Below are 17,719 nucleotides of genomic sequence, written 5' to 3' on the forward strand. Positions count from 1 at the left end.
ATCCTGGTAAGAGTTCCTAGAAAGGCAGAAAGTGAGCAGCACGGTCTGCCTTGATGAGCTGTCACATTAAGGATTACCAAGGAGCCCCATTAAAACTCAGAGCAGCACTGCTCCACTTACAGCTCCCTCATCAGCTGTTTGCGAAAACTGTCAGAGAGATGGAGAGAGTACCAGGAGGATCCGAGGGAGGGCAAAATGGGCTGGATGGAGAGAGGAGAGGGATGAAGGAAACCGCAGGGAGGATAAGCGGGGGAAGTGAACTGACAGGAGAAAGAGAGGAGGGTGGCAGGAGGGAAGGATGGTTGATTACAAGCACGTTATCAGCCTTGATTTATGGAGCAGTGTAGGCTATTCAACAGTTTATGTTCTGAACAACTCAGCCTGCTGCATCGACCGGATCAGCGCTGAGCATATCTCAACACTGCGCCCTAGAGTGTGGGCAGGGAAATATCAGCGCTCTATGGGAGATAGACACAGCAGCCTCTATTTGGGCCTTACCTTGAAATTTTACTAAACATTAGATAAAGGTACAAAAGAATTTGATGAGATATTCAGTGTTGCAAATGTTTTTCAATGTCCACCATTGATGTTCATGAGCAATATTGTCAAAACTTAGTCATTACCAATAGACCATGATGGGCAATGGACTCCTGGGGTAACGCTTTGTGCAGAAGTAATTGACATTCCATTTAAAAGGCAGTCTGTGTTGTACAAAGTAATTACCTGAAACACTTATTACTGGTTCAGAAGTAGATGGCCATCTAGCAACCAAAAGGTCACTGATTTGATCCTCACTTCCCCCGGTGACCATGTTGAAGTATCCTTCAGCAAGATACTGAACCTCTTATTGCTCCGTCCAGGGTGAACCTCGCCTCTCGCCCAATGTCAGCCGCGAAAGAGTCCAGCAAGCCCCCCGCATTCTTCAACGGATAAGCCCGAGGTCATTTAAACTCTTACATCGGTATTCCACTGCCCCCTCGTGGCCAAAGTGATTACTACAACCAAAATCTAGATGGTTTGGCTCTTTCGTCATTGACTCTATCGGTTCCCTGTCACAGTTGAGACAATAACGCCTCAGCTCAAGACGAAATATCCTGAGCTGATCTAATATGCTTGAAATTAGCTGTAAATGATCTTGCTGCTGCTGTGCTACATATTAGTATCACTGTTTCATATTAGCACCTTTATTACTTCCCCATCAACTCCTCATAATGAAATTCATTATGATTTCTGACAGAGTGGAGCTGCTAAGCCATGTCATCCATCAGTCAGGCTGATAGAGAGCAGAGCTGCAGATAACGGGCCTCAGCTGCTCTCAGTTTACAACATATTGACTAGTCCACAGAATAGCCATACAATGGTATTCATACATCTACAATACATCCAGTGAGAGTAAAACTATTCAAATGTTATAACTTAAAACAAATGCAGCCATCTTTGGAAGGCTTTTCTATAAATTTCAACAGACATTATCTCTGTCCGGGTTCTAAGAAATATGACTGCACATTTGGGACTTTGATTGATGTCTCTTTCAAACAAGGATCTAGGCGTTGTAACGAAAATATGGGCATCACGGTGATTAACTTCATCACATTTCGTCAGAACGTTTTGGAACATAAATCCAGACTTTGAATAACATCAAAGTTTTACAACTACTGAGTGAAGCCAAAAAATAAATTGATTGAGGAACAACGAAACCCTACGAATGATGATAATTTGTGCATGAAATGTTCTTTCGAGTGAAAGAAAACATGTTTTTGTAAGATGAAGCAGCTGTACTCAAGAGGGTTTTGTGAAAGGGAACATACGGTGTTATGCACATGTAGTTACCAACTGTAAGGACACAAAACCCAAAGCCTCAATGAGTATGAAGGGTTGCAACAAGTATATGAGGATAAATATCCCTGTTCGTTCATGAAGGCCTTTTTCCATCATTAAACAGTTATAATGACCAAACATGTTTGGTAATGCTAAGGAAACTGTGTATCATGATACTGGCTACTGCAAAGTCGATCTTTTGCTGGAACCTTTTTTTTTTTTTTTTTTGGAGTCATATTTCTTCACACTCAAACTCAATAAAAGCAAAAGGTCATGTTATCTTTCAAATAAAAAAGTGTTGATACAGCTGATGAAGGCGTTTGAGGCTGCAGAAGTTTGCACTAACACTCATAATACCTTTGTCAAATCTAGAGGTGATGTGACGATGATTAATTAAGCCATAATTCTAAATTAGTATTCAAATAAATTGTTTTTTTTTATGAGCAATGCTTCTACGGTTCCTCTCTTTGCACAAAATAATTTCAATCGGTCGATATCTTGTGGAAACTTGGCAGGTTATTTGGATGAGTCAAGCGATGTAGCGCTTTTATTCAGAGCGAGAATGTGCAGCGATATCACAAACCCATCCTTCTTGGCTGAAATGAGTAAGATTCAGCGGACTGAGATCACACGGTGGTCATGGAGCAACAGTTTAATCGGCTGATCTGCAGTCCAGTCCGATAAGAAATGCAGCTCAGGACTTTGCATGAGTTTAAAGGTGCTTCTGCAACTTTAAATTGGTTCTGGAGAAAGCTAGCGGATGCAGTAACACCAGATAATGGTAGTCTGAATAAAGGAAAAAAAAAGTCTTAATCATCTTCTGACTCTCCTGCACTCCATCAGGACAGAGCACACGGGAACCCACTGAGAACGAATAAAGTCACCGCCAGGCAAAGACTAAATATTCATTCACGTCAAGTCATTAAAACAGCCTAATTTCACATTATATTTTCTAATGTGATGACCTTTTACCTCCCTAAATGACTGGCTACATTTTATATTCATCACATGCAATAACCTCCCTGCTCTTTTAACAACTGATCATTACATCTTTCTGAAAATGTCACCAGAGTCGATAAACAAAGTAAGACTAACTTGACTTGTCTGCTGTTCTTCAGAATAAAAGTGTATCAGCTTCAGGGTGCTATATGAAAGAATCACCTCCAAACAGAGAGACGTGAAACTAAAGCTCCACCATAGGCTTTAATATCACAGTGATTCTCCACAAAAAAATCCTCCCTGCTTGTTTTTCTGTTCCCTCTGGTCCACTGGCACTGCCTTATTTACACTCTAAGATCTGCCTGACCTGAGCTGATCTCATACGCTCTCTCTCACTCAGAAATCTGATTATTTAGGGAGCAGCTTTCCAAGTATCTAACAACAAAGATAACAAGTTGCACAGAATTCTAACAAGTTATGAACTTGCTCACTGCAGAGCCTGGAACACAAAATACCAACAACAACGGACTTGACATGATTGCTCAGACTCTAAATTTGCAAAAAGCAAAACAAAACAAAATGTAGCTCTGAATGAATTTAAAGGAGCAGCTCTAATTTGTTAAAAGTTAGATGAGAAGTTAATCTTACAGGAAGAAGGATGTCTCTGTCTGGGAGTTATAAAATATATCTGCCTACTGAATCTCTGATGTAAAGTTGCTGATGTCAAAAGCTGGCATTTAAAAATACGACATTAAACTAGGTTTTGTTACACCCAAAAGGAGGGTAGTTCTCCAGATTTTCATCTACCTTTTAAGCAGGAAAGCGCTGAATGTCATTAAAAGTAAAGCCAGCTCCAAACCATGTACAATATGAATAATGATTCCTCTGGAAAAAAAAAAAATCCTCAAAATACAAGCAACTGTTTGTACAGTAGCTGCCACATGTTGTTGGACTTTGTTACATTTGAATTTATTGAACGTTGTTTGTTGTACTAGAGCCAAGTGGTTTTTTGGCAGCATGTTCCTGTTGAAAGTCCCTTGAGAGGACGTGGCAACCTTTCTGCTTTATCAAAGGATTATATTCCCATTAACTTCAGTCTGACACAACAACACTGAGCGCTGTATAATAAGAAGCTTTTTAATCAAGCACAGCGGTGAGATGGTTTGTGTTTGCTCAATCTCGTAGAAGCTGAATTGATTGAAAAGCTGTAAGATGGCATTTAGCTTCTCTGGGAGTCATTTAAATTACCAGGAAAAGGTCACTCGACAAACACAGCCTTTATTGATGGGTAAAATCAATTATATTATAGCAACAGTAACAGTGAGAACGCTGCGAAGTGGGTAGGTGGGTGGGTGCATATTTTGGGGTTTTGGCAGCAGGTTCACATCAGATCTGTTAAATAAATGACAAAGTAAAGTAATAAATTTCAAAATTGATTGTCACTGTCTTTGGTGGGATCTCCAGGCTTCACATCTTCTGTTTTGGAGCTCTGTTGAGACAAAAAAAAAAACAAAAAAATCCTTTTATCCAGGTTGAATCCGTGTTTGGGTTGAGAAACCAGGACATTTGCGTTGTAGTTTTAACTGAAACCATGATCTTTTCCTAACCCTAGCCAAGTTCTTTTTTTTAGCCTAAACGAAAAGTGAACAAACTACAACCTAATCACAACTATTTTAAAATACTGCATTTTCCCAATCGCTTCATTTGTAAAATGGAAAATTAAGCATAATTATATGTATCATGTCAAAGGAATTTTTCATGGATATATGTTGAACACAGAGCTTAGCTCAGTATAAGGTCTGTTACAACAGGGACAAAGCTGGCTTGGCTCTGTACAAGAGGAAAAATTTAAATGTTAGCTTAGCATACAAATGTGAGAGTTGTTTTGATCAACTTCATGACCACTTCAACTGTCTTGACTGTCAATCATATGTTTCTCTGTATGAAACCCTTTGGTCATTTCTACCTTGGACTTGAAGATGAGGCTAATGACGCCCTTCGATCTTCTGTCTGCTGTTCGGTCAGACGGGGCACAGAAAGACGTGCTCTTACGGTCTCTCTTCGATCTGATGGTGTCCACCTCCTCTGCTCCACCCACCACGGCCAAGGACAACCCTGAAGCCAGAAACAGTGAAGGATTTACTCTGATGACCAGGTCACACAAACACATCCTGCTTTTCTCTCAAGCCAGCCTTGTGTTGTTCCTCTGATGAACTGTGGCAACATTGTGTGTGTTCAGTGAGGCGGAGCAGCCCGTTGTAAGAAGTGGTGTATTAACAACGCAGTTGCTGCTGGCTGAGCTGGCCAGCTCAAACACTACTGATTTGTGGTTGGACGCGCTTCACTTGGAAGTGAAACTGTGAAATATAAACTGGATGTAACGAAAAATTACAACCTACACTACAGACTTGTCACTTTATATCAGACTGAGGTCAGGCTACTACTGCAACACACCACAGAGGTGTGTGTGTGTGTGTGTGTGTGTGTGTGTGTGTGTGTGTGTGTGTGTGTGTGTGTGTGTGTGTGTGTGTGTGTGCGTGGCTTTATCATGTGCAAGTGCAACCTCTCAGGTCATGAGTTGAGTGCAAATCCGTAGGAGTGAGGGGACAATGTGTATCACCTGTAATGGCAGGCAGTGATCTGGAGTTTGAATTGGTCAATGACACATTTGCTTCATTGGGCTCAGACAAGTTGGTGTCACTGCGGAACTCCTGTTTCTTGGACAGCTAGAGGGAGACAGAAAACACACACAGAGCTCAATACCTCCACACTCAGATACTTCAACATCCCTTCATCTCTTTATTTCTTCCCGCTGATCTCACTCTTACCCGCTTGCAGTCCAGAGTACTGGTCCTCTCTCTCTCCTCTGAGATAAAGATCATGCTACTCCTCTTCTTCTTCTTCTTACTTCTCCTCATTTTTACCTCTGTAGTGCCCACAGTCATGACCACATCCTCTACTGTGCACGAACTAATGCTGCCGCTGGAGTGAGGCAGGGAGGAGGTCCAAGAGATGGGCGACTCAGGGGGCAGGTCCCTGACAGGAGGAAGGAGTTCGATCATCATCATAAAGTTACACAGAGCAGTGATGAGGCCATCTTACAGTGTTCTAGAGCTGCAAAAACACTACAGCCTTGATCCGACTGCCAGCCCCAATCTGTCGTTTTGAAAAAGCCAGATGGATTTTGACAGCCTGGAGAGCCAAAAGAAATAGGATTTTTGCACATTTAATCCAAATAATAAAAGATGGTATGAAATCTGATTCAAATTAGATTTCTTAGGATGATGACCAAGTCTGGAAGCTCAGATAGGATTTCAAATTGTCTTTTGAAATACAACCAAAGCCGATTTCGCCATGAAAAATGAACCGTTAAGTTTGTGTATTCTAGAGAGGTTGGCACAATGAATCTCATCACTTGTTAACAAGATCTGATATGAAACAACACATCCGATTTGCCTGCACTCAGAAAAACAACTGCATGAGTGTGTGTGTATGTGTGTGTGTGTGTTACCTGTCCTCCTGGATCTTAGTTGGTGTCCCACATTCTGACCCCTGCAATGAGGAAATGGAGATGATGGACTGCCGAATTGAGCGGAGCATGGAGCGAGGACGAGTGGACTTCCTCTCGTCCAGTTCCGGCTGGAGAAAAAGACAGAGTGGAACAATCCTTAAAGGGTAATACTACACTGGTAAGACTGATAATACAGTGAAACAAAGCAGAGGAATAATCCTAGTGAATACAAAGTAAAAAGCAGTGACGTTTCTCTGAAATAAAGCATATTATAAATTCTACTCATCATTAGTTTAATCTCTCCTGAAGGGCTGAGTCTATTTACAAGTTAATGACCATATTTAGCCCCAGTCAGAGCATTCCAACCCTGTTCTGGTTGTAAAGATATTTTAAAAATGAATCCCATATCCTCACTCTCCTCGGAGTCTTTTATGAGTACTTTGATCTTTAAAACTTGCCTGGGTCAGCTCATTTGCAGCTTAATTAAGGCGACCGTACCACAGTAACTATGCCCAGCCTCGCAGAATAGAACATCACCCACTTTCTCTCCTTTCGTCTTACATCCTCTTCTCTACGTCTTACCAGCTCTCTCACTCCATACTCCTTCTCCACTTTCTTCTTCAGCTGTCTGAAACACTCCTCCATGCGCTCGTGAAATGGACGCAGATCATCAGTCACTCTCTTTCCATGGAGGAGGATTCCTCCACCGAGTAATGGGATCTATACATGCAAAAATGACATGTTTCTGTGTTAATAAGATGATCAACCAGCCAACAAGGAAAGAAAAGTGAGGTGTTAAAGTGATACTTCACCCCAAGAGTGTATTTCACCTTTCAGGCACTCACAAATAGTTGTCTCCAGCTCACAAAAACCTCTTTGCTTCACTTCTGTGTGACTCCAGAGTGCAGAAAGAGTGACTGAGGGCTAACAATAGCTGGTGCAACAAAAATGTTGCCTGAAAATGTCTGGTCGCAAACTTTCCGATGTATAGTCCAGAAAAATCCATATCTTCTTTCCCAGGTGTCGGTTGTAAGCTGACCTATTCAACTGATCCAACTCACTCACACTCCTCCACACTGGTTAATGGTTTTTAGCTCATCGTGAATTCAAAATTAGCTCCAATCAAATTCATTCTGGATTACTGAGCATGCAGCTGGATAAGAAGATGTGGATTCCCTTGAGAGATTGAGAAAAGACCTCTTTAGAGAGTTGACTTGTTCTTAGCGGTAAATAGACGTGACAGGCTCGTCCTGCATTTTGAGTCGCAAAGAAGTAAGACAACTCTTCGTGAGCTCATGACACCGATTTGTGGTACTTGACAGGAAAAATACACTTTTTTAAGCATTGCGTGTTTAGTACCTGCCATGCAATGAGGTCTTTAAGACGAAGCAGTTTATCTCGGTCCTCTGGGTGCTGCTGAGTGTACTCCTCCGTGAAGAATGCCTGATACCGAGGAAATATAAAAACTCATTTAAGGAGTCACAGCTACAGTTTCACCAGCTCAGGCAGCTTGTAAATTAGCAACTGCTCTCTTAACTCACATCAGCTCACTGATCACATCCCACGAGGGTTATTATGACGCTGCATTTGAAGTTATGATGACACCAGACGAATAAGTTCATTGCAGTTAATGTCATTTGGACGGCAGACAAGGATTCATCAGTATGTCTCTTAAGATCAGGTAACATTTGATGGGGTAAATTGAACGTTCACTGAGGGAAGAGCAAGTTTAAATGCAAAAAACCCCTCTTTATTATAAGAGTCTGGTTGATCATTATGAAGTTTCGGTGGGGGAGTTTCATTATAAATTCCAAATGAACTTGATATTACAGTATTGAAGAAGCCAATGATGCCACCAGGCTTTCCTTCTTCCCTCATCACTCTTTTATCCCTCCACTCCACTCCACTCTTCACTCTTCCTCTTGCAGTGATGGGGATGTATTTTGGTCCCTGAATGTGCTCAGCAGTTTCCTGGTCACAGTTTCTGTCAGTTCACTTTGGCAGATCAACTTATCTTTACACCTCGTTATGTAAATTTTGATCTTGTCATAGTATTTGCAGCATAATCTAATGGAGCTCAGTTATTCTTGTGAATCAACTTTTTTTTTTTTTATTGTTTTCATGTTTATTGTTTTAAGTGTTTAACATCTTGTTTCCTGTCTGTTCCCTGAGATCATCCCAAATACTCTCGTGAGCCCGTGTGTTTGCTGTATTTGTCTGTTCATTCGTGTTTGAATAAATCACTTTCTCATGGACATTCATTGCAATCTATGATGTTTTGACAGATTCCCCTGGATGATAGTCACCAGCTCCAAATAAATCCCTGCTTTATAATTAGAATTCAGCTTTACTCTGGTGGTCTCATTCACACTCCGATCTATGATGTTGTTTTACCTTCTCATATTTAGCAAAGCCACCCATAACAGCTGGGTCCACGATGCCGTTGAGCAGCATGGAGAGAGGGTTGATAGGAAGGCTCCAATCAGCCTGATACTGGTTGATCATGGTCAGTATCTTCTCATTAGTGGACTCCATGGTCTCGATGGCGTTCTCCAATGGAGACAAAGTAGTCTGGAGACAGAGCACCGGCAGAGAGAAGGGGATGAACAAGTGGAGGAAAAGGGAATGTATAATGGGGGGCATTTCTCCAGACATACATGTTTCATGTCAGTAGTCTCAAACCAGCGCAGGATCCCTGGTAACTTATAGGCAATGGTGAAGGTTGTACGTTCGATCCACATAGACTAAAAGAGGGGAAAGAGGAGGAGATGAATATGCCACTCTTGTAATCTATAATGTGATACCATTCAATAAAGTCTGAACTCCTACTATATACCTTATAGTACAATCCCATATTACACAAATACCCGAGGGGCCTCGGAATCCTAAAGTGCAATCTTAAGTCTTATCGTATATACAGTTGCTTTACTCTGCTGTCAGAGAAGAAGAGGAGGAACTGATAACAATGAAATACATTGGATACAAAAACCTCAGAGGCTTTCAGAGTCCCACTGTTCATAAATCTTTTCATTAAAAAAAAACTCACAGCAAACTCATTGTTGGGGTCTACAGGTCCTTTCCTCACTGGTCTGGAATAGTGGAAACGCTGCACATAGTTGGACTTGTAGAAACTGTATCATGGAAGAGAAAAAATGCGTCGTTATCAAAATTCCCAAATCAGTTAATGTTGTTCTAGAATTTCATAGACATTCACAGTTCATGTTGTTTTGTGTTTTCATTTCACAGACATTCACAGTTCATGTTGTTCTATAATCTCAAAGACGTTCAGACTGAAGGAAGCAATGATAAATTAAACAGCACAGACTTGATAATCTGGTCAGGAACTGGTTTGTTCTTCAGGCGGGGAGGGATCTCCAGGACAGGCTGGACAGTGAAACACTGGATATCTGTTCCACATCACTTAGGAATCAATTTAGATGATGGGTTTTAATGTAAAAGAGGAATTATATCGAATCAAAGCAATACTTTTACATTCAGTGTTTGTACAAATGGACATATCCAGTATGAATATATACTGTATATATATATATATATATATATATATATATATATATATAAATATAAATATATATATAAACACACACACACACAGAATAACATTTGTTTAACTTCAGGAACTTCAGACCTATCTTGCCTTTCTCCCTCCCGTCTTATCTCAGGTTAGGATGCGACCTCGCGTCAGTGATCAACGTTTAAATCTGTTACTTGGCAATCGACTCTCCTTTTCTCACTTGCGAGTTTTAGGAGATAAAGAGTGGACTAAAAACGCAGACAGTCTCCTCTGGATCCAGAATCCAACAGAGTTTTCTTATCAAAAAGTAAACCAGCACTGAAAGACAATACTTTAGGGATGAGACCTGAAATGAGAGTCTCTAAGGGAATTTGAATTACAAAGAGAAAAAAAAGAATATTACCGCATTTTGATAGTTTTCTTGTTTTTAACAGACTCCTATCTTGTTTGAGGATATGTTTTGAAATTTGGGGAATTTGGAAGTTTGTCCAGTTAGTGGCTTCTTTTCTCAAGGCAGGTTATTTGATAATAACAGCTGCAGATGGAGGAATATTTGTTTTTGTATTTGTGGTTTATAGGTCCTCTAATGTGAGGCTTATTTGCTTTGAGATGTATAACATTTGAAAGTGATGTATCTTTGCAAAAAGTCCGTATTTCTTTGAGGGTTGCCTGGAGGATACACTGCATTGGGGAGCTCCTGATATCGTCCCCGGGCATGGTGGTGGTGTTGAGGCGTACGGCGCTGGGGAACTGACTCATCAGCTGGTTCTGGAAGTCCTCTCTGCGCTCATACTCCTTCCCACGGTGGATGAAAACTTTATTCTGAAGCCATGAGAAATGAGTTGGTCTTAATAACGACAGTGGTCATTAAATAATGAACAAAATCTGTTGACCACCACCAGTGGAAAGGATTCCTAGTCTATTATTTTGCTCACATGGAAAACTCTGACACTCTGCCTGCTACTTTCCAACACAGATGAACAATTGCAATGAATACAGGAGCAATAAAAGTCAATGCTCGACAGTACCATTTGCTAAATGTTACAGTGTCCCAGTGTTCCTATAAGGTCCTTTTATGTCTGCCAACTGCTTACCTAGCTGTTGTGTTTAGAAACTTGTCCACTGTGGCAGTTCTTACTAGCATGCACGCTGACAGCAGTACAAAACATTTTTGTCACTGCTGCTTAAAGAAAATGAGCCACTGTTAAATTTGAATTTGAATATTCTTTGGAACAACATGAACACAAACCCTGAGGAACGGTGGGTAACCCTGTCCGTAGTAGCCCACTGCAAAGTAATCTGGCTTCGGCCTCAAGATCTTCATTATGTTCTCGTAGAATTTGGCTTGTTTCTCCTGCAGAGACAAAGAGAAGGACAGAGGACGCGTCCAGGGGGACAATGTCAGATGAGCAGCATTTTCATCGGCTTGTGCCAAAGACCTCAGCAGTATGCAGGGCTTGTGAGGGTAATAGATGAATATAATAATAAGCTGCACGCCATCCAAGTGCAATGTTCCTCATTTATATAACCATATGAATTAAGGCAGAGAGCCAGCGCTGCAGTCATTTAAGAAAGAGCCTTCTATTTAAAAAAAAGAGTTGTCTTTTGAGACGGGGGGGAAGGGTGATGGGGAGAATGTCATGTCATTACTCGAGAGAAGAAAAAAAATCAGGAAGGGTTCAGAGAGGTTTGAAGTCAGGGGTGACTGGCAATGAGCACCGCCCCTCTGAGGTCATACGGTAATTATAGAAGTCAGAGTTCCTTGACAAAACTTGACTTAAAAGAAGGATTTGAAGTGTCAAAGAAGTATTAATTTATAAAAGGGGATGAATGCTTGTGCTGAATCCTTGGTAATGTTGAAGAGTGGTAGAGAAACTGCTTATTAGGAACACTAGTTTCAGAGGGGCGGCACGGTGGTGCAGTGGTCAGCACTGTCATCTCTCAGCAAGAAGGTTCCGGGTTCAAGTCCCTGCTCGGGCACAGGATCTTTCTGTGTGGAGTCTGCATGTTCTCCCTGTTCCTGTGTGGGTTCTCTCTGGTATTCCAGCTTCCTCCCACAAGACGTCAAGAGAGGACGAGGCTGATTGATACTCTAAATTGATGGTAGGTGTGACTGTGAGAGTGAATGATTGTCTGTCTCTATGTGTTGGCCCTGCAATGGACTGGCGACCTGTCCAGGGTGAACCCTGCCTCTCCCCCGAAAGCCGCTGGGATAGACTCCAGCCCCCCCGTGACCCTTAACAGGAATAAGCGGAAGAAAATGGATGGAAGGAATGGATAGTTTCAGAGGTTGAAGACTTATTGCTACTTGTAATTTAGAATTTGGCTGATTGACAACTTGCTGACATTTAGTTTTATTGTATAAATGCCAAAGACACAACCAAATTACATAGCCGATCAATATTCAATTTATACAAAACATGTTTACAACAAATCTGATAATGAGCAAAGTATAAAACATGAATATATCAAATACATTTTCTCTCTTAAAGCATCCTGCTCAGGGGAGTATCTACACTTTAAAGGAAATTTGGGGAGAAAAGGTTGATAGACGAATATAGACACAAATGTGTGAGATCACAATTAGTGTGATGGAGGTTTGTCAGTCGTTACCAGTCTTTTGCTGAGCAACTCGTAGTCAAAGATCTCATTTTCGTACTGCTCAGCAAGCTCCTTGCACAGAGTGATGGCCTCTTCCCACATCTAAACACAAACACCAAAGAAAGAAACACAAGAGTCCTTCATTACACCCTCTGCTAATAAATCGGCAGCAGCTGCCGTGGTGGGAATATATCTCAGAAAAATCTCCATTTCGAGGTCTCTGGAGAGTGGAGGGAAATATTTCTATGACTGCCTCAGAGAGCATAAAGCACTCACGAAGAATACAAATGAATGTGACACCAACAAACCGAACAGAGGCTGCATGACTCCAGCGGTCTGATCATGAGAAGCTACTGACTGTGTCATACAGAAATGTAAATTTATCCCAAACAAATGCCTGTGGATTTCATGCAGATTTTACGCATGTGCTGAAACCCAAAGGAATCCCTGCTAACAGAATCTGTTTCCCTTTTTCTGTGAAAGAAATTTTGTGACAATATGTAGAAACTTAACTGTCTGAGAAAGGACACCTTTGATAAACAGCGCATTTTAAATTTGAGGCAGAGACAATCTAAAAACCAGTGCTGACCTTGCCCTTGTCAAAGTAGTCGATGATGGTGTCGTAGAGCGTTTCTTTGAGCTGCCGCTGTGTTTGGGATCCTTGGAACTCAATCTGGGGGCTACACATATCATCTGACCACTAGAGTGAAGATTGGAAAGGAATAAAGTTAAGACAAAAATTATGGTTGGAAGGACAAAAACACAAAAAAGTGAGACATATTTAATGATACAGTTTTGTTTCTTTTGCAGACACCAAAGAAAAAAAGCTGCCGACGGACCACCTCTGGTTTTTACTGTCCCATTTATCATGATATTGAGGAGAGGTTTTCATAAATCAGTATTAATCCTGAACAGCAGGAGCACAGCAACAGCAGCACAGTGCCTTATTTGTTAAGTGACACTGTATTCTATTCCTAAATTATTATAATACGGTGGTGGATTAGAGCACACAGTAGGTTGCAGCCCACTCTTTCCATTAATGTCAATTGGGTAAGACAGGTTTAACAGTGAAGATGAATGGAAATGATAAACCACTTTATAGAGTTCAACTGCTATGATGTAATGATACGCGACAGAGAGACAGGGTGATGTAGAGCGAGGGGCCTCTGCTCCTCTCTATGTGCTGCAGTTCCTCATAAAAGAGAGGAGACAAAAGAGGTCACACACACACACACACACACACACACACACACACACACACACACACACACACACACACACACACACACACACACAGGCTCGCTTCAATCCCCCATGCAGCCAGAGTAGCTGCCATAAACTCACCCCAGAGCTTAATCATTTAGAGGCCAGCAACTTAGCAACCATTTATCTGCTAATACAAAACTTTTTATCACTCACGGCAGGCAGACGGGTGATTAGAGGAAAGGGTCCAGCTATTCGACTTGATATGCCTGTGTGTCCTACCTTGAGCAGGCGAGAGTGGAGCAGCAGTGTGTATGCAGCCTCGGTGTAGTTTTCACCCTCCAGGTGAAGGTCCCTCAACTTGTAAAGGTACCTGGACACACACACACGCACGCACACGCACACAGACACAGAGGGTAGAAGTACACACACAGACAAGAACACACACATACACACACAGGGTAGAAGTACACACACAGACAAGAACACACACATACACACACACACACACAGGGTAGAAGTACACACACAGACAAGAACACACATAGACACACACACAGACACACACAAACACAGCAACAGAGGTCAAATTCATTTAATATGCAACTTGTAAATTATTCCACTAGATGACAGTGTTGGGCAACTTGAAGCAATAATCAAGAGTGTGTCTTGTACACACACACACACACACACACACACACACACACACACACACACACACACACACACACTTACTTTTACAGACTAAACATGCACTGAACTGTTTATAAGACTAAACAGGAATTCACACACTCAACAGCACAATTTTCGATGTCTTTTTATGAGCAAAACATTGCAGGAGGTTTTACACATCAGGCTATCTTTTACTCTGTACTGCTTCAGCTCTGATTTTTATGTGTCTGTTTATCCATCTCCCTCTCTGTCTGGAGACATCATTTTGCCACATGGCCAGAGGCTTGACTTTCTTGCTCAGGCATTGATGACAAAAATGAAAAGCAATGACTTTTGTACGTTTCTATATGACCCTCGGGTCAATTGTTCATTTTGTCCACCTAAGTGTTGCAAGTTGTCATCTTTTCACCTCATTTAACCTAATTTTCACTGGCTTTTCTCATCTGGAAAACATATTGGCTTGTTCAAGTGCTGTTATCAACATGGATCAACAAAAAGACACAATCTATTCTCCAACTGCATCAAAACCAATGGAAACTACACGTTTTGCAGGTACTTTGTTGGTGTGCACAGCCCACAATATGAAAGGAAACAGCCTTTATTTCACACTTTGGTTAGACTTTATAATAAGGGAGCATTAATAAGAATATATGTGTAGTTACATATGAGCATATAGAATAAGTGTGTCTTAAGCATAATTGACCATTTATTAATACTATTAAAGGCTTTAACACCATTCGTGCACTTTATTATGTGTACAAGACTCTAAGTAGTAATAATAATGTGGTAATTACATTTTTATTAACAGTCTTTTAAATTTTTAAAAACATCTTATAATATTTTATATATTACCAACACATTAACTGTTAACTTAAAGTTAATGAGGCATTGCCAAGCATTACACTTATTATAAAATGTTTACCATACTTTTGTCAATTTTAGGTTTAAGTAAAATTATTCTATTTGATTTGTTTATTAAATTAAATAATCAATTGACTCATTTCTGTTTTATTTGTTACGTTACACTGTGAAGTGTTCCTAATATTTTGAGCATCCCATTTGTTTGTTTGTTTGCTTGCTAACGTCAACAAGTGAGCCAGCCATACTTCTCCCATGCTCCACAGATGCAGCACCTGAGTGTCTCACTCTCTGTCTGTCTGTCTGTCTCTCACACACATACACACACATATACACGCACGCACAAATAACTAATTATGTCCATAGGCCATCGCCAGAAATGCACAGTGGGACCTGGCAGGATCTGTAATCCATCTCCTGTTTCCATCCTGTCTTCCTCTGTCTCTCTTTGTCTCCCCCCTGCCCACCCATCATGTCTCTCTTTCTCTCTGCTCCCCCTTAGTCAGACCAAGAGCTGATCCTGTGGATTTTGACATTAATTCAGTGGGACGCATATAATCCCTTGTCAGATTATGCAGTCACAGACAAACGTGTACACACATTCAGACACACACACATACACACGTGCGTGTGCGACATAGACATGCACCATTTCAATGCATAACATGACAGATTAGCATGTAAATACCTGATATACATTCCCTCTCGATTGATGTCCTTGTAAAAATTCTGCAAAATCACAAGAATTCAGATTAGTGCTAGTCCACAAGTGTGAGTTTCAAATCATCCCGAAGAACTGCATTGACTGCAAGTTTCTAAGTATTGTATTTGTGTTACTGTGTTTGTCAGTGCAGCTGTGTGTGTGTATGTGTGTGTGTGTGTGTGTGTGTGTGAGTGTGTGTGTGTGTGTGTGTATTCTCATTTGTCGGCTAAACTGCACATACTCCCATTTTAATGAAGTTTAATGACAGAGAACAGAGGAGTGGTACAAACTGATGTAACCCTGTGTTCCATCACCAGCAGGAGTCAACACATAAACATAAACTCGAAGGGGGGAAGAGAGAGAGAGAGAGAGAGAGAGAGAGAGAGAGAGAGAGAGAGATACACGGAATTTGGACACGAAGAGACATGCACAGACAAACAAATATAAAGGAAGAACTCAATTCCAGGGAGATTCCCTTTGAAGCAAAACATACTGTACACATGTTGGTGTTTTCCTGTGTGTATTTTTGCAGCTACATCATTGCATCAGAGTGTTTACCATCTGTCAACTGATTCCCTGCTGGAGGCTGCCCATCAACATTAAGCTCCATGGCGCCTCACTAAAGTGGCTTTTGACACATCTTTTGACCCGGCAAAAAAATATCCTACAGACCATTTTCATCTTCTTTACATCTGTTTAAAGTGAAAAAACACCAAAGTGGCAGCTGTTAAACTCCCCACACCATCTTACAGAATATATGTATACTGTATACAAAAATGAATATGAAGGGAAGACATAAGTAGCGTTCTTGTTGGTAGTTCTTATTTTTTTGGGCAGTAGATTTTGCATTAGTTTCAGTCTTTTGACTAAATGTAAATTAATTTTAGTCACATTTTAGTAATCCTATTATTGTTTCATTGTTTTAGTTGTTTAAATCTCTTGAAGTTTTAGTCTCAATTGTTTAAATTTGATTATTGTTTGTTTGAGACAAAAATTTAAGTCTAGTTTTCATGACAAATTTAATTAGATTAGAGTTGGTTTAGTTCAAATTACATGCATGAGTACTTTCTGCTAAATTCAGCACAACATAAGAATGATCTAAACAACTGCCTTTATTAAATGTTGAAAATAATTAAATTTCTGCTGTGGAATGAGGATATTGCAACTATGAGAAGCACTTAGTGTCGTGTAACAGCAAAACAATTACATTTAATCAAATTAACAAAAATAAACATTGTTTCATGAAAATCCACACTTAATCTCTTTAATAAATGTTGTCTGAAACCAACTACTGACAGTTTGAAATAATTACTCAAACTGTGACACAACAGTTCTACCAAGAGTGATAACATGTACCTATTGCTATCCATCTATCCACCTATCTATATATACATACACACATATTTATATGTATATATATGTGTGTGTGTGTGTGTGTGTGTGTGTGTATATATATATATATATACACACATACATATACACATACATATACACACATACATACAAAGAGCTAACCTGTCTGCAGCTAACCTGCAATTAAGGAAGCTTTGCATTTGCATTAATATGTGGCATGAACCTCTGCTGGCTCCACCCTGTCTGCATGCTGCTGGCTGCCACGGAGACCAACTGTTTTAATCAAGACAGGGTCCATGTGAAAGAGTAGAGCTGCTGTGATGTCAATGACTTGGCTCAGACCTCCTCTCTTTGTAACCCCTCTCTGTTTTCAGCCACACCACACCCTCTTGTGCACAGGTTTGTTTGTGTTTGAGATAGATTAGTTGACAGAATACATAGTATATTAATGTGGTGCAAGTCTTGCTTGTCTGTCAGTCAAACATAGCTGAGGCTGCCTCTGGTAGCAAATAATATCACTGAACAACTA

At 40.6% G+C, this 17,719-nt stretch overlaps 1 protein-coding gene across 3 annotated transcripts in view; it reads right to left on the reverse strand.

Annotated features, from left to right (window-relative positions):
• Positions 1-3,908: 3,908 nt before the first annotated feature.
• The window catches only part of dock2 (dedicator of cytokinesis 2), a 135,889-nt gene continuing 122,078 nt past the window's right edge, over positions 3,909-17,719 (reverse strand). For 2 of the 3 annotated variants that reach the window (XM_086221605.1, XM_086221606.1), the window contains 17 exons: positions 15,823-15,863; positions 13,887-13,977; positions 12,991-13,101; positions 12,414-12,503; positions 11,050-11,154; positions 10,481-10,622; positions 9,594-9,675; positions 9,315-9,399; positions 8,926-9,012; positions 8,663-8,839; positions 7,628-7,711; positions 6,851-6,988; positions 6,269-6,396; positions 5,586-5,793; positions 5,378-5,483; positions 4,724-4,872; positions 3,909-4,246 (listed from right to left, as the gene is read on the reverse strand). In XM_086221605.1, the coding sequence (XP_086077731.1) occupies positions 4,184-4,246; positions 4,724-4,872; positions 5,378-5,483; positions 5,586-5,793; positions 6,269-6,396; positions 6,851-6,988; positions 7,628-7,711; positions 8,663-8,839; positions 8,926-9,012; positions 9,315-9,399; positions 9,594-9,675; positions 10,481-10,622; positions 11,050-11,154; positions 12,414-12,503; positions 12,991-13,101; positions 13,887-13,977; positions 15,823-15,863 (1,887 nt within the window). In that variant the 3' untranslated portion in view covers positions 3,909-4,183. Of the gene's footprint in view, positions 4,247-4,723; positions 4,873-5,377; positions 5,484-5,585; positions 5,794-6,268; positions 6,397-6,850; positions 6,989-7,627; positions 7,712-8,662; positions 8,840-8,925; positions 9,013-9,314; positions 9,400-9,593; positions 9,676-10,480; positions 10,623-11,049; positions 11,155-12,413; positions 12,504-12,990; positions 13,102-13,886; positions 13,978-15,822; positions 15,864-17,719 lie in introns of those variants that run through there. The other variant, XM_086221607.1, reaches the window with a different exon arrangement.

The sequence above is a fragment of the Aulostomus chinensis genome, chromosome 13 (assembly GCF_037954235.1).
Source record: "Aulostomus chinensis isolate RoL2024-O1b breed Wild chromosome 13, RoL_Achi_v1.0, whole genome shotgun sequence".
NCBI lineage: Eukaryota > Metazoa > Chordata > Actinopteri > Syngnathiformes > Aulostomidae > Aulostomus > Aulostomus chinensis.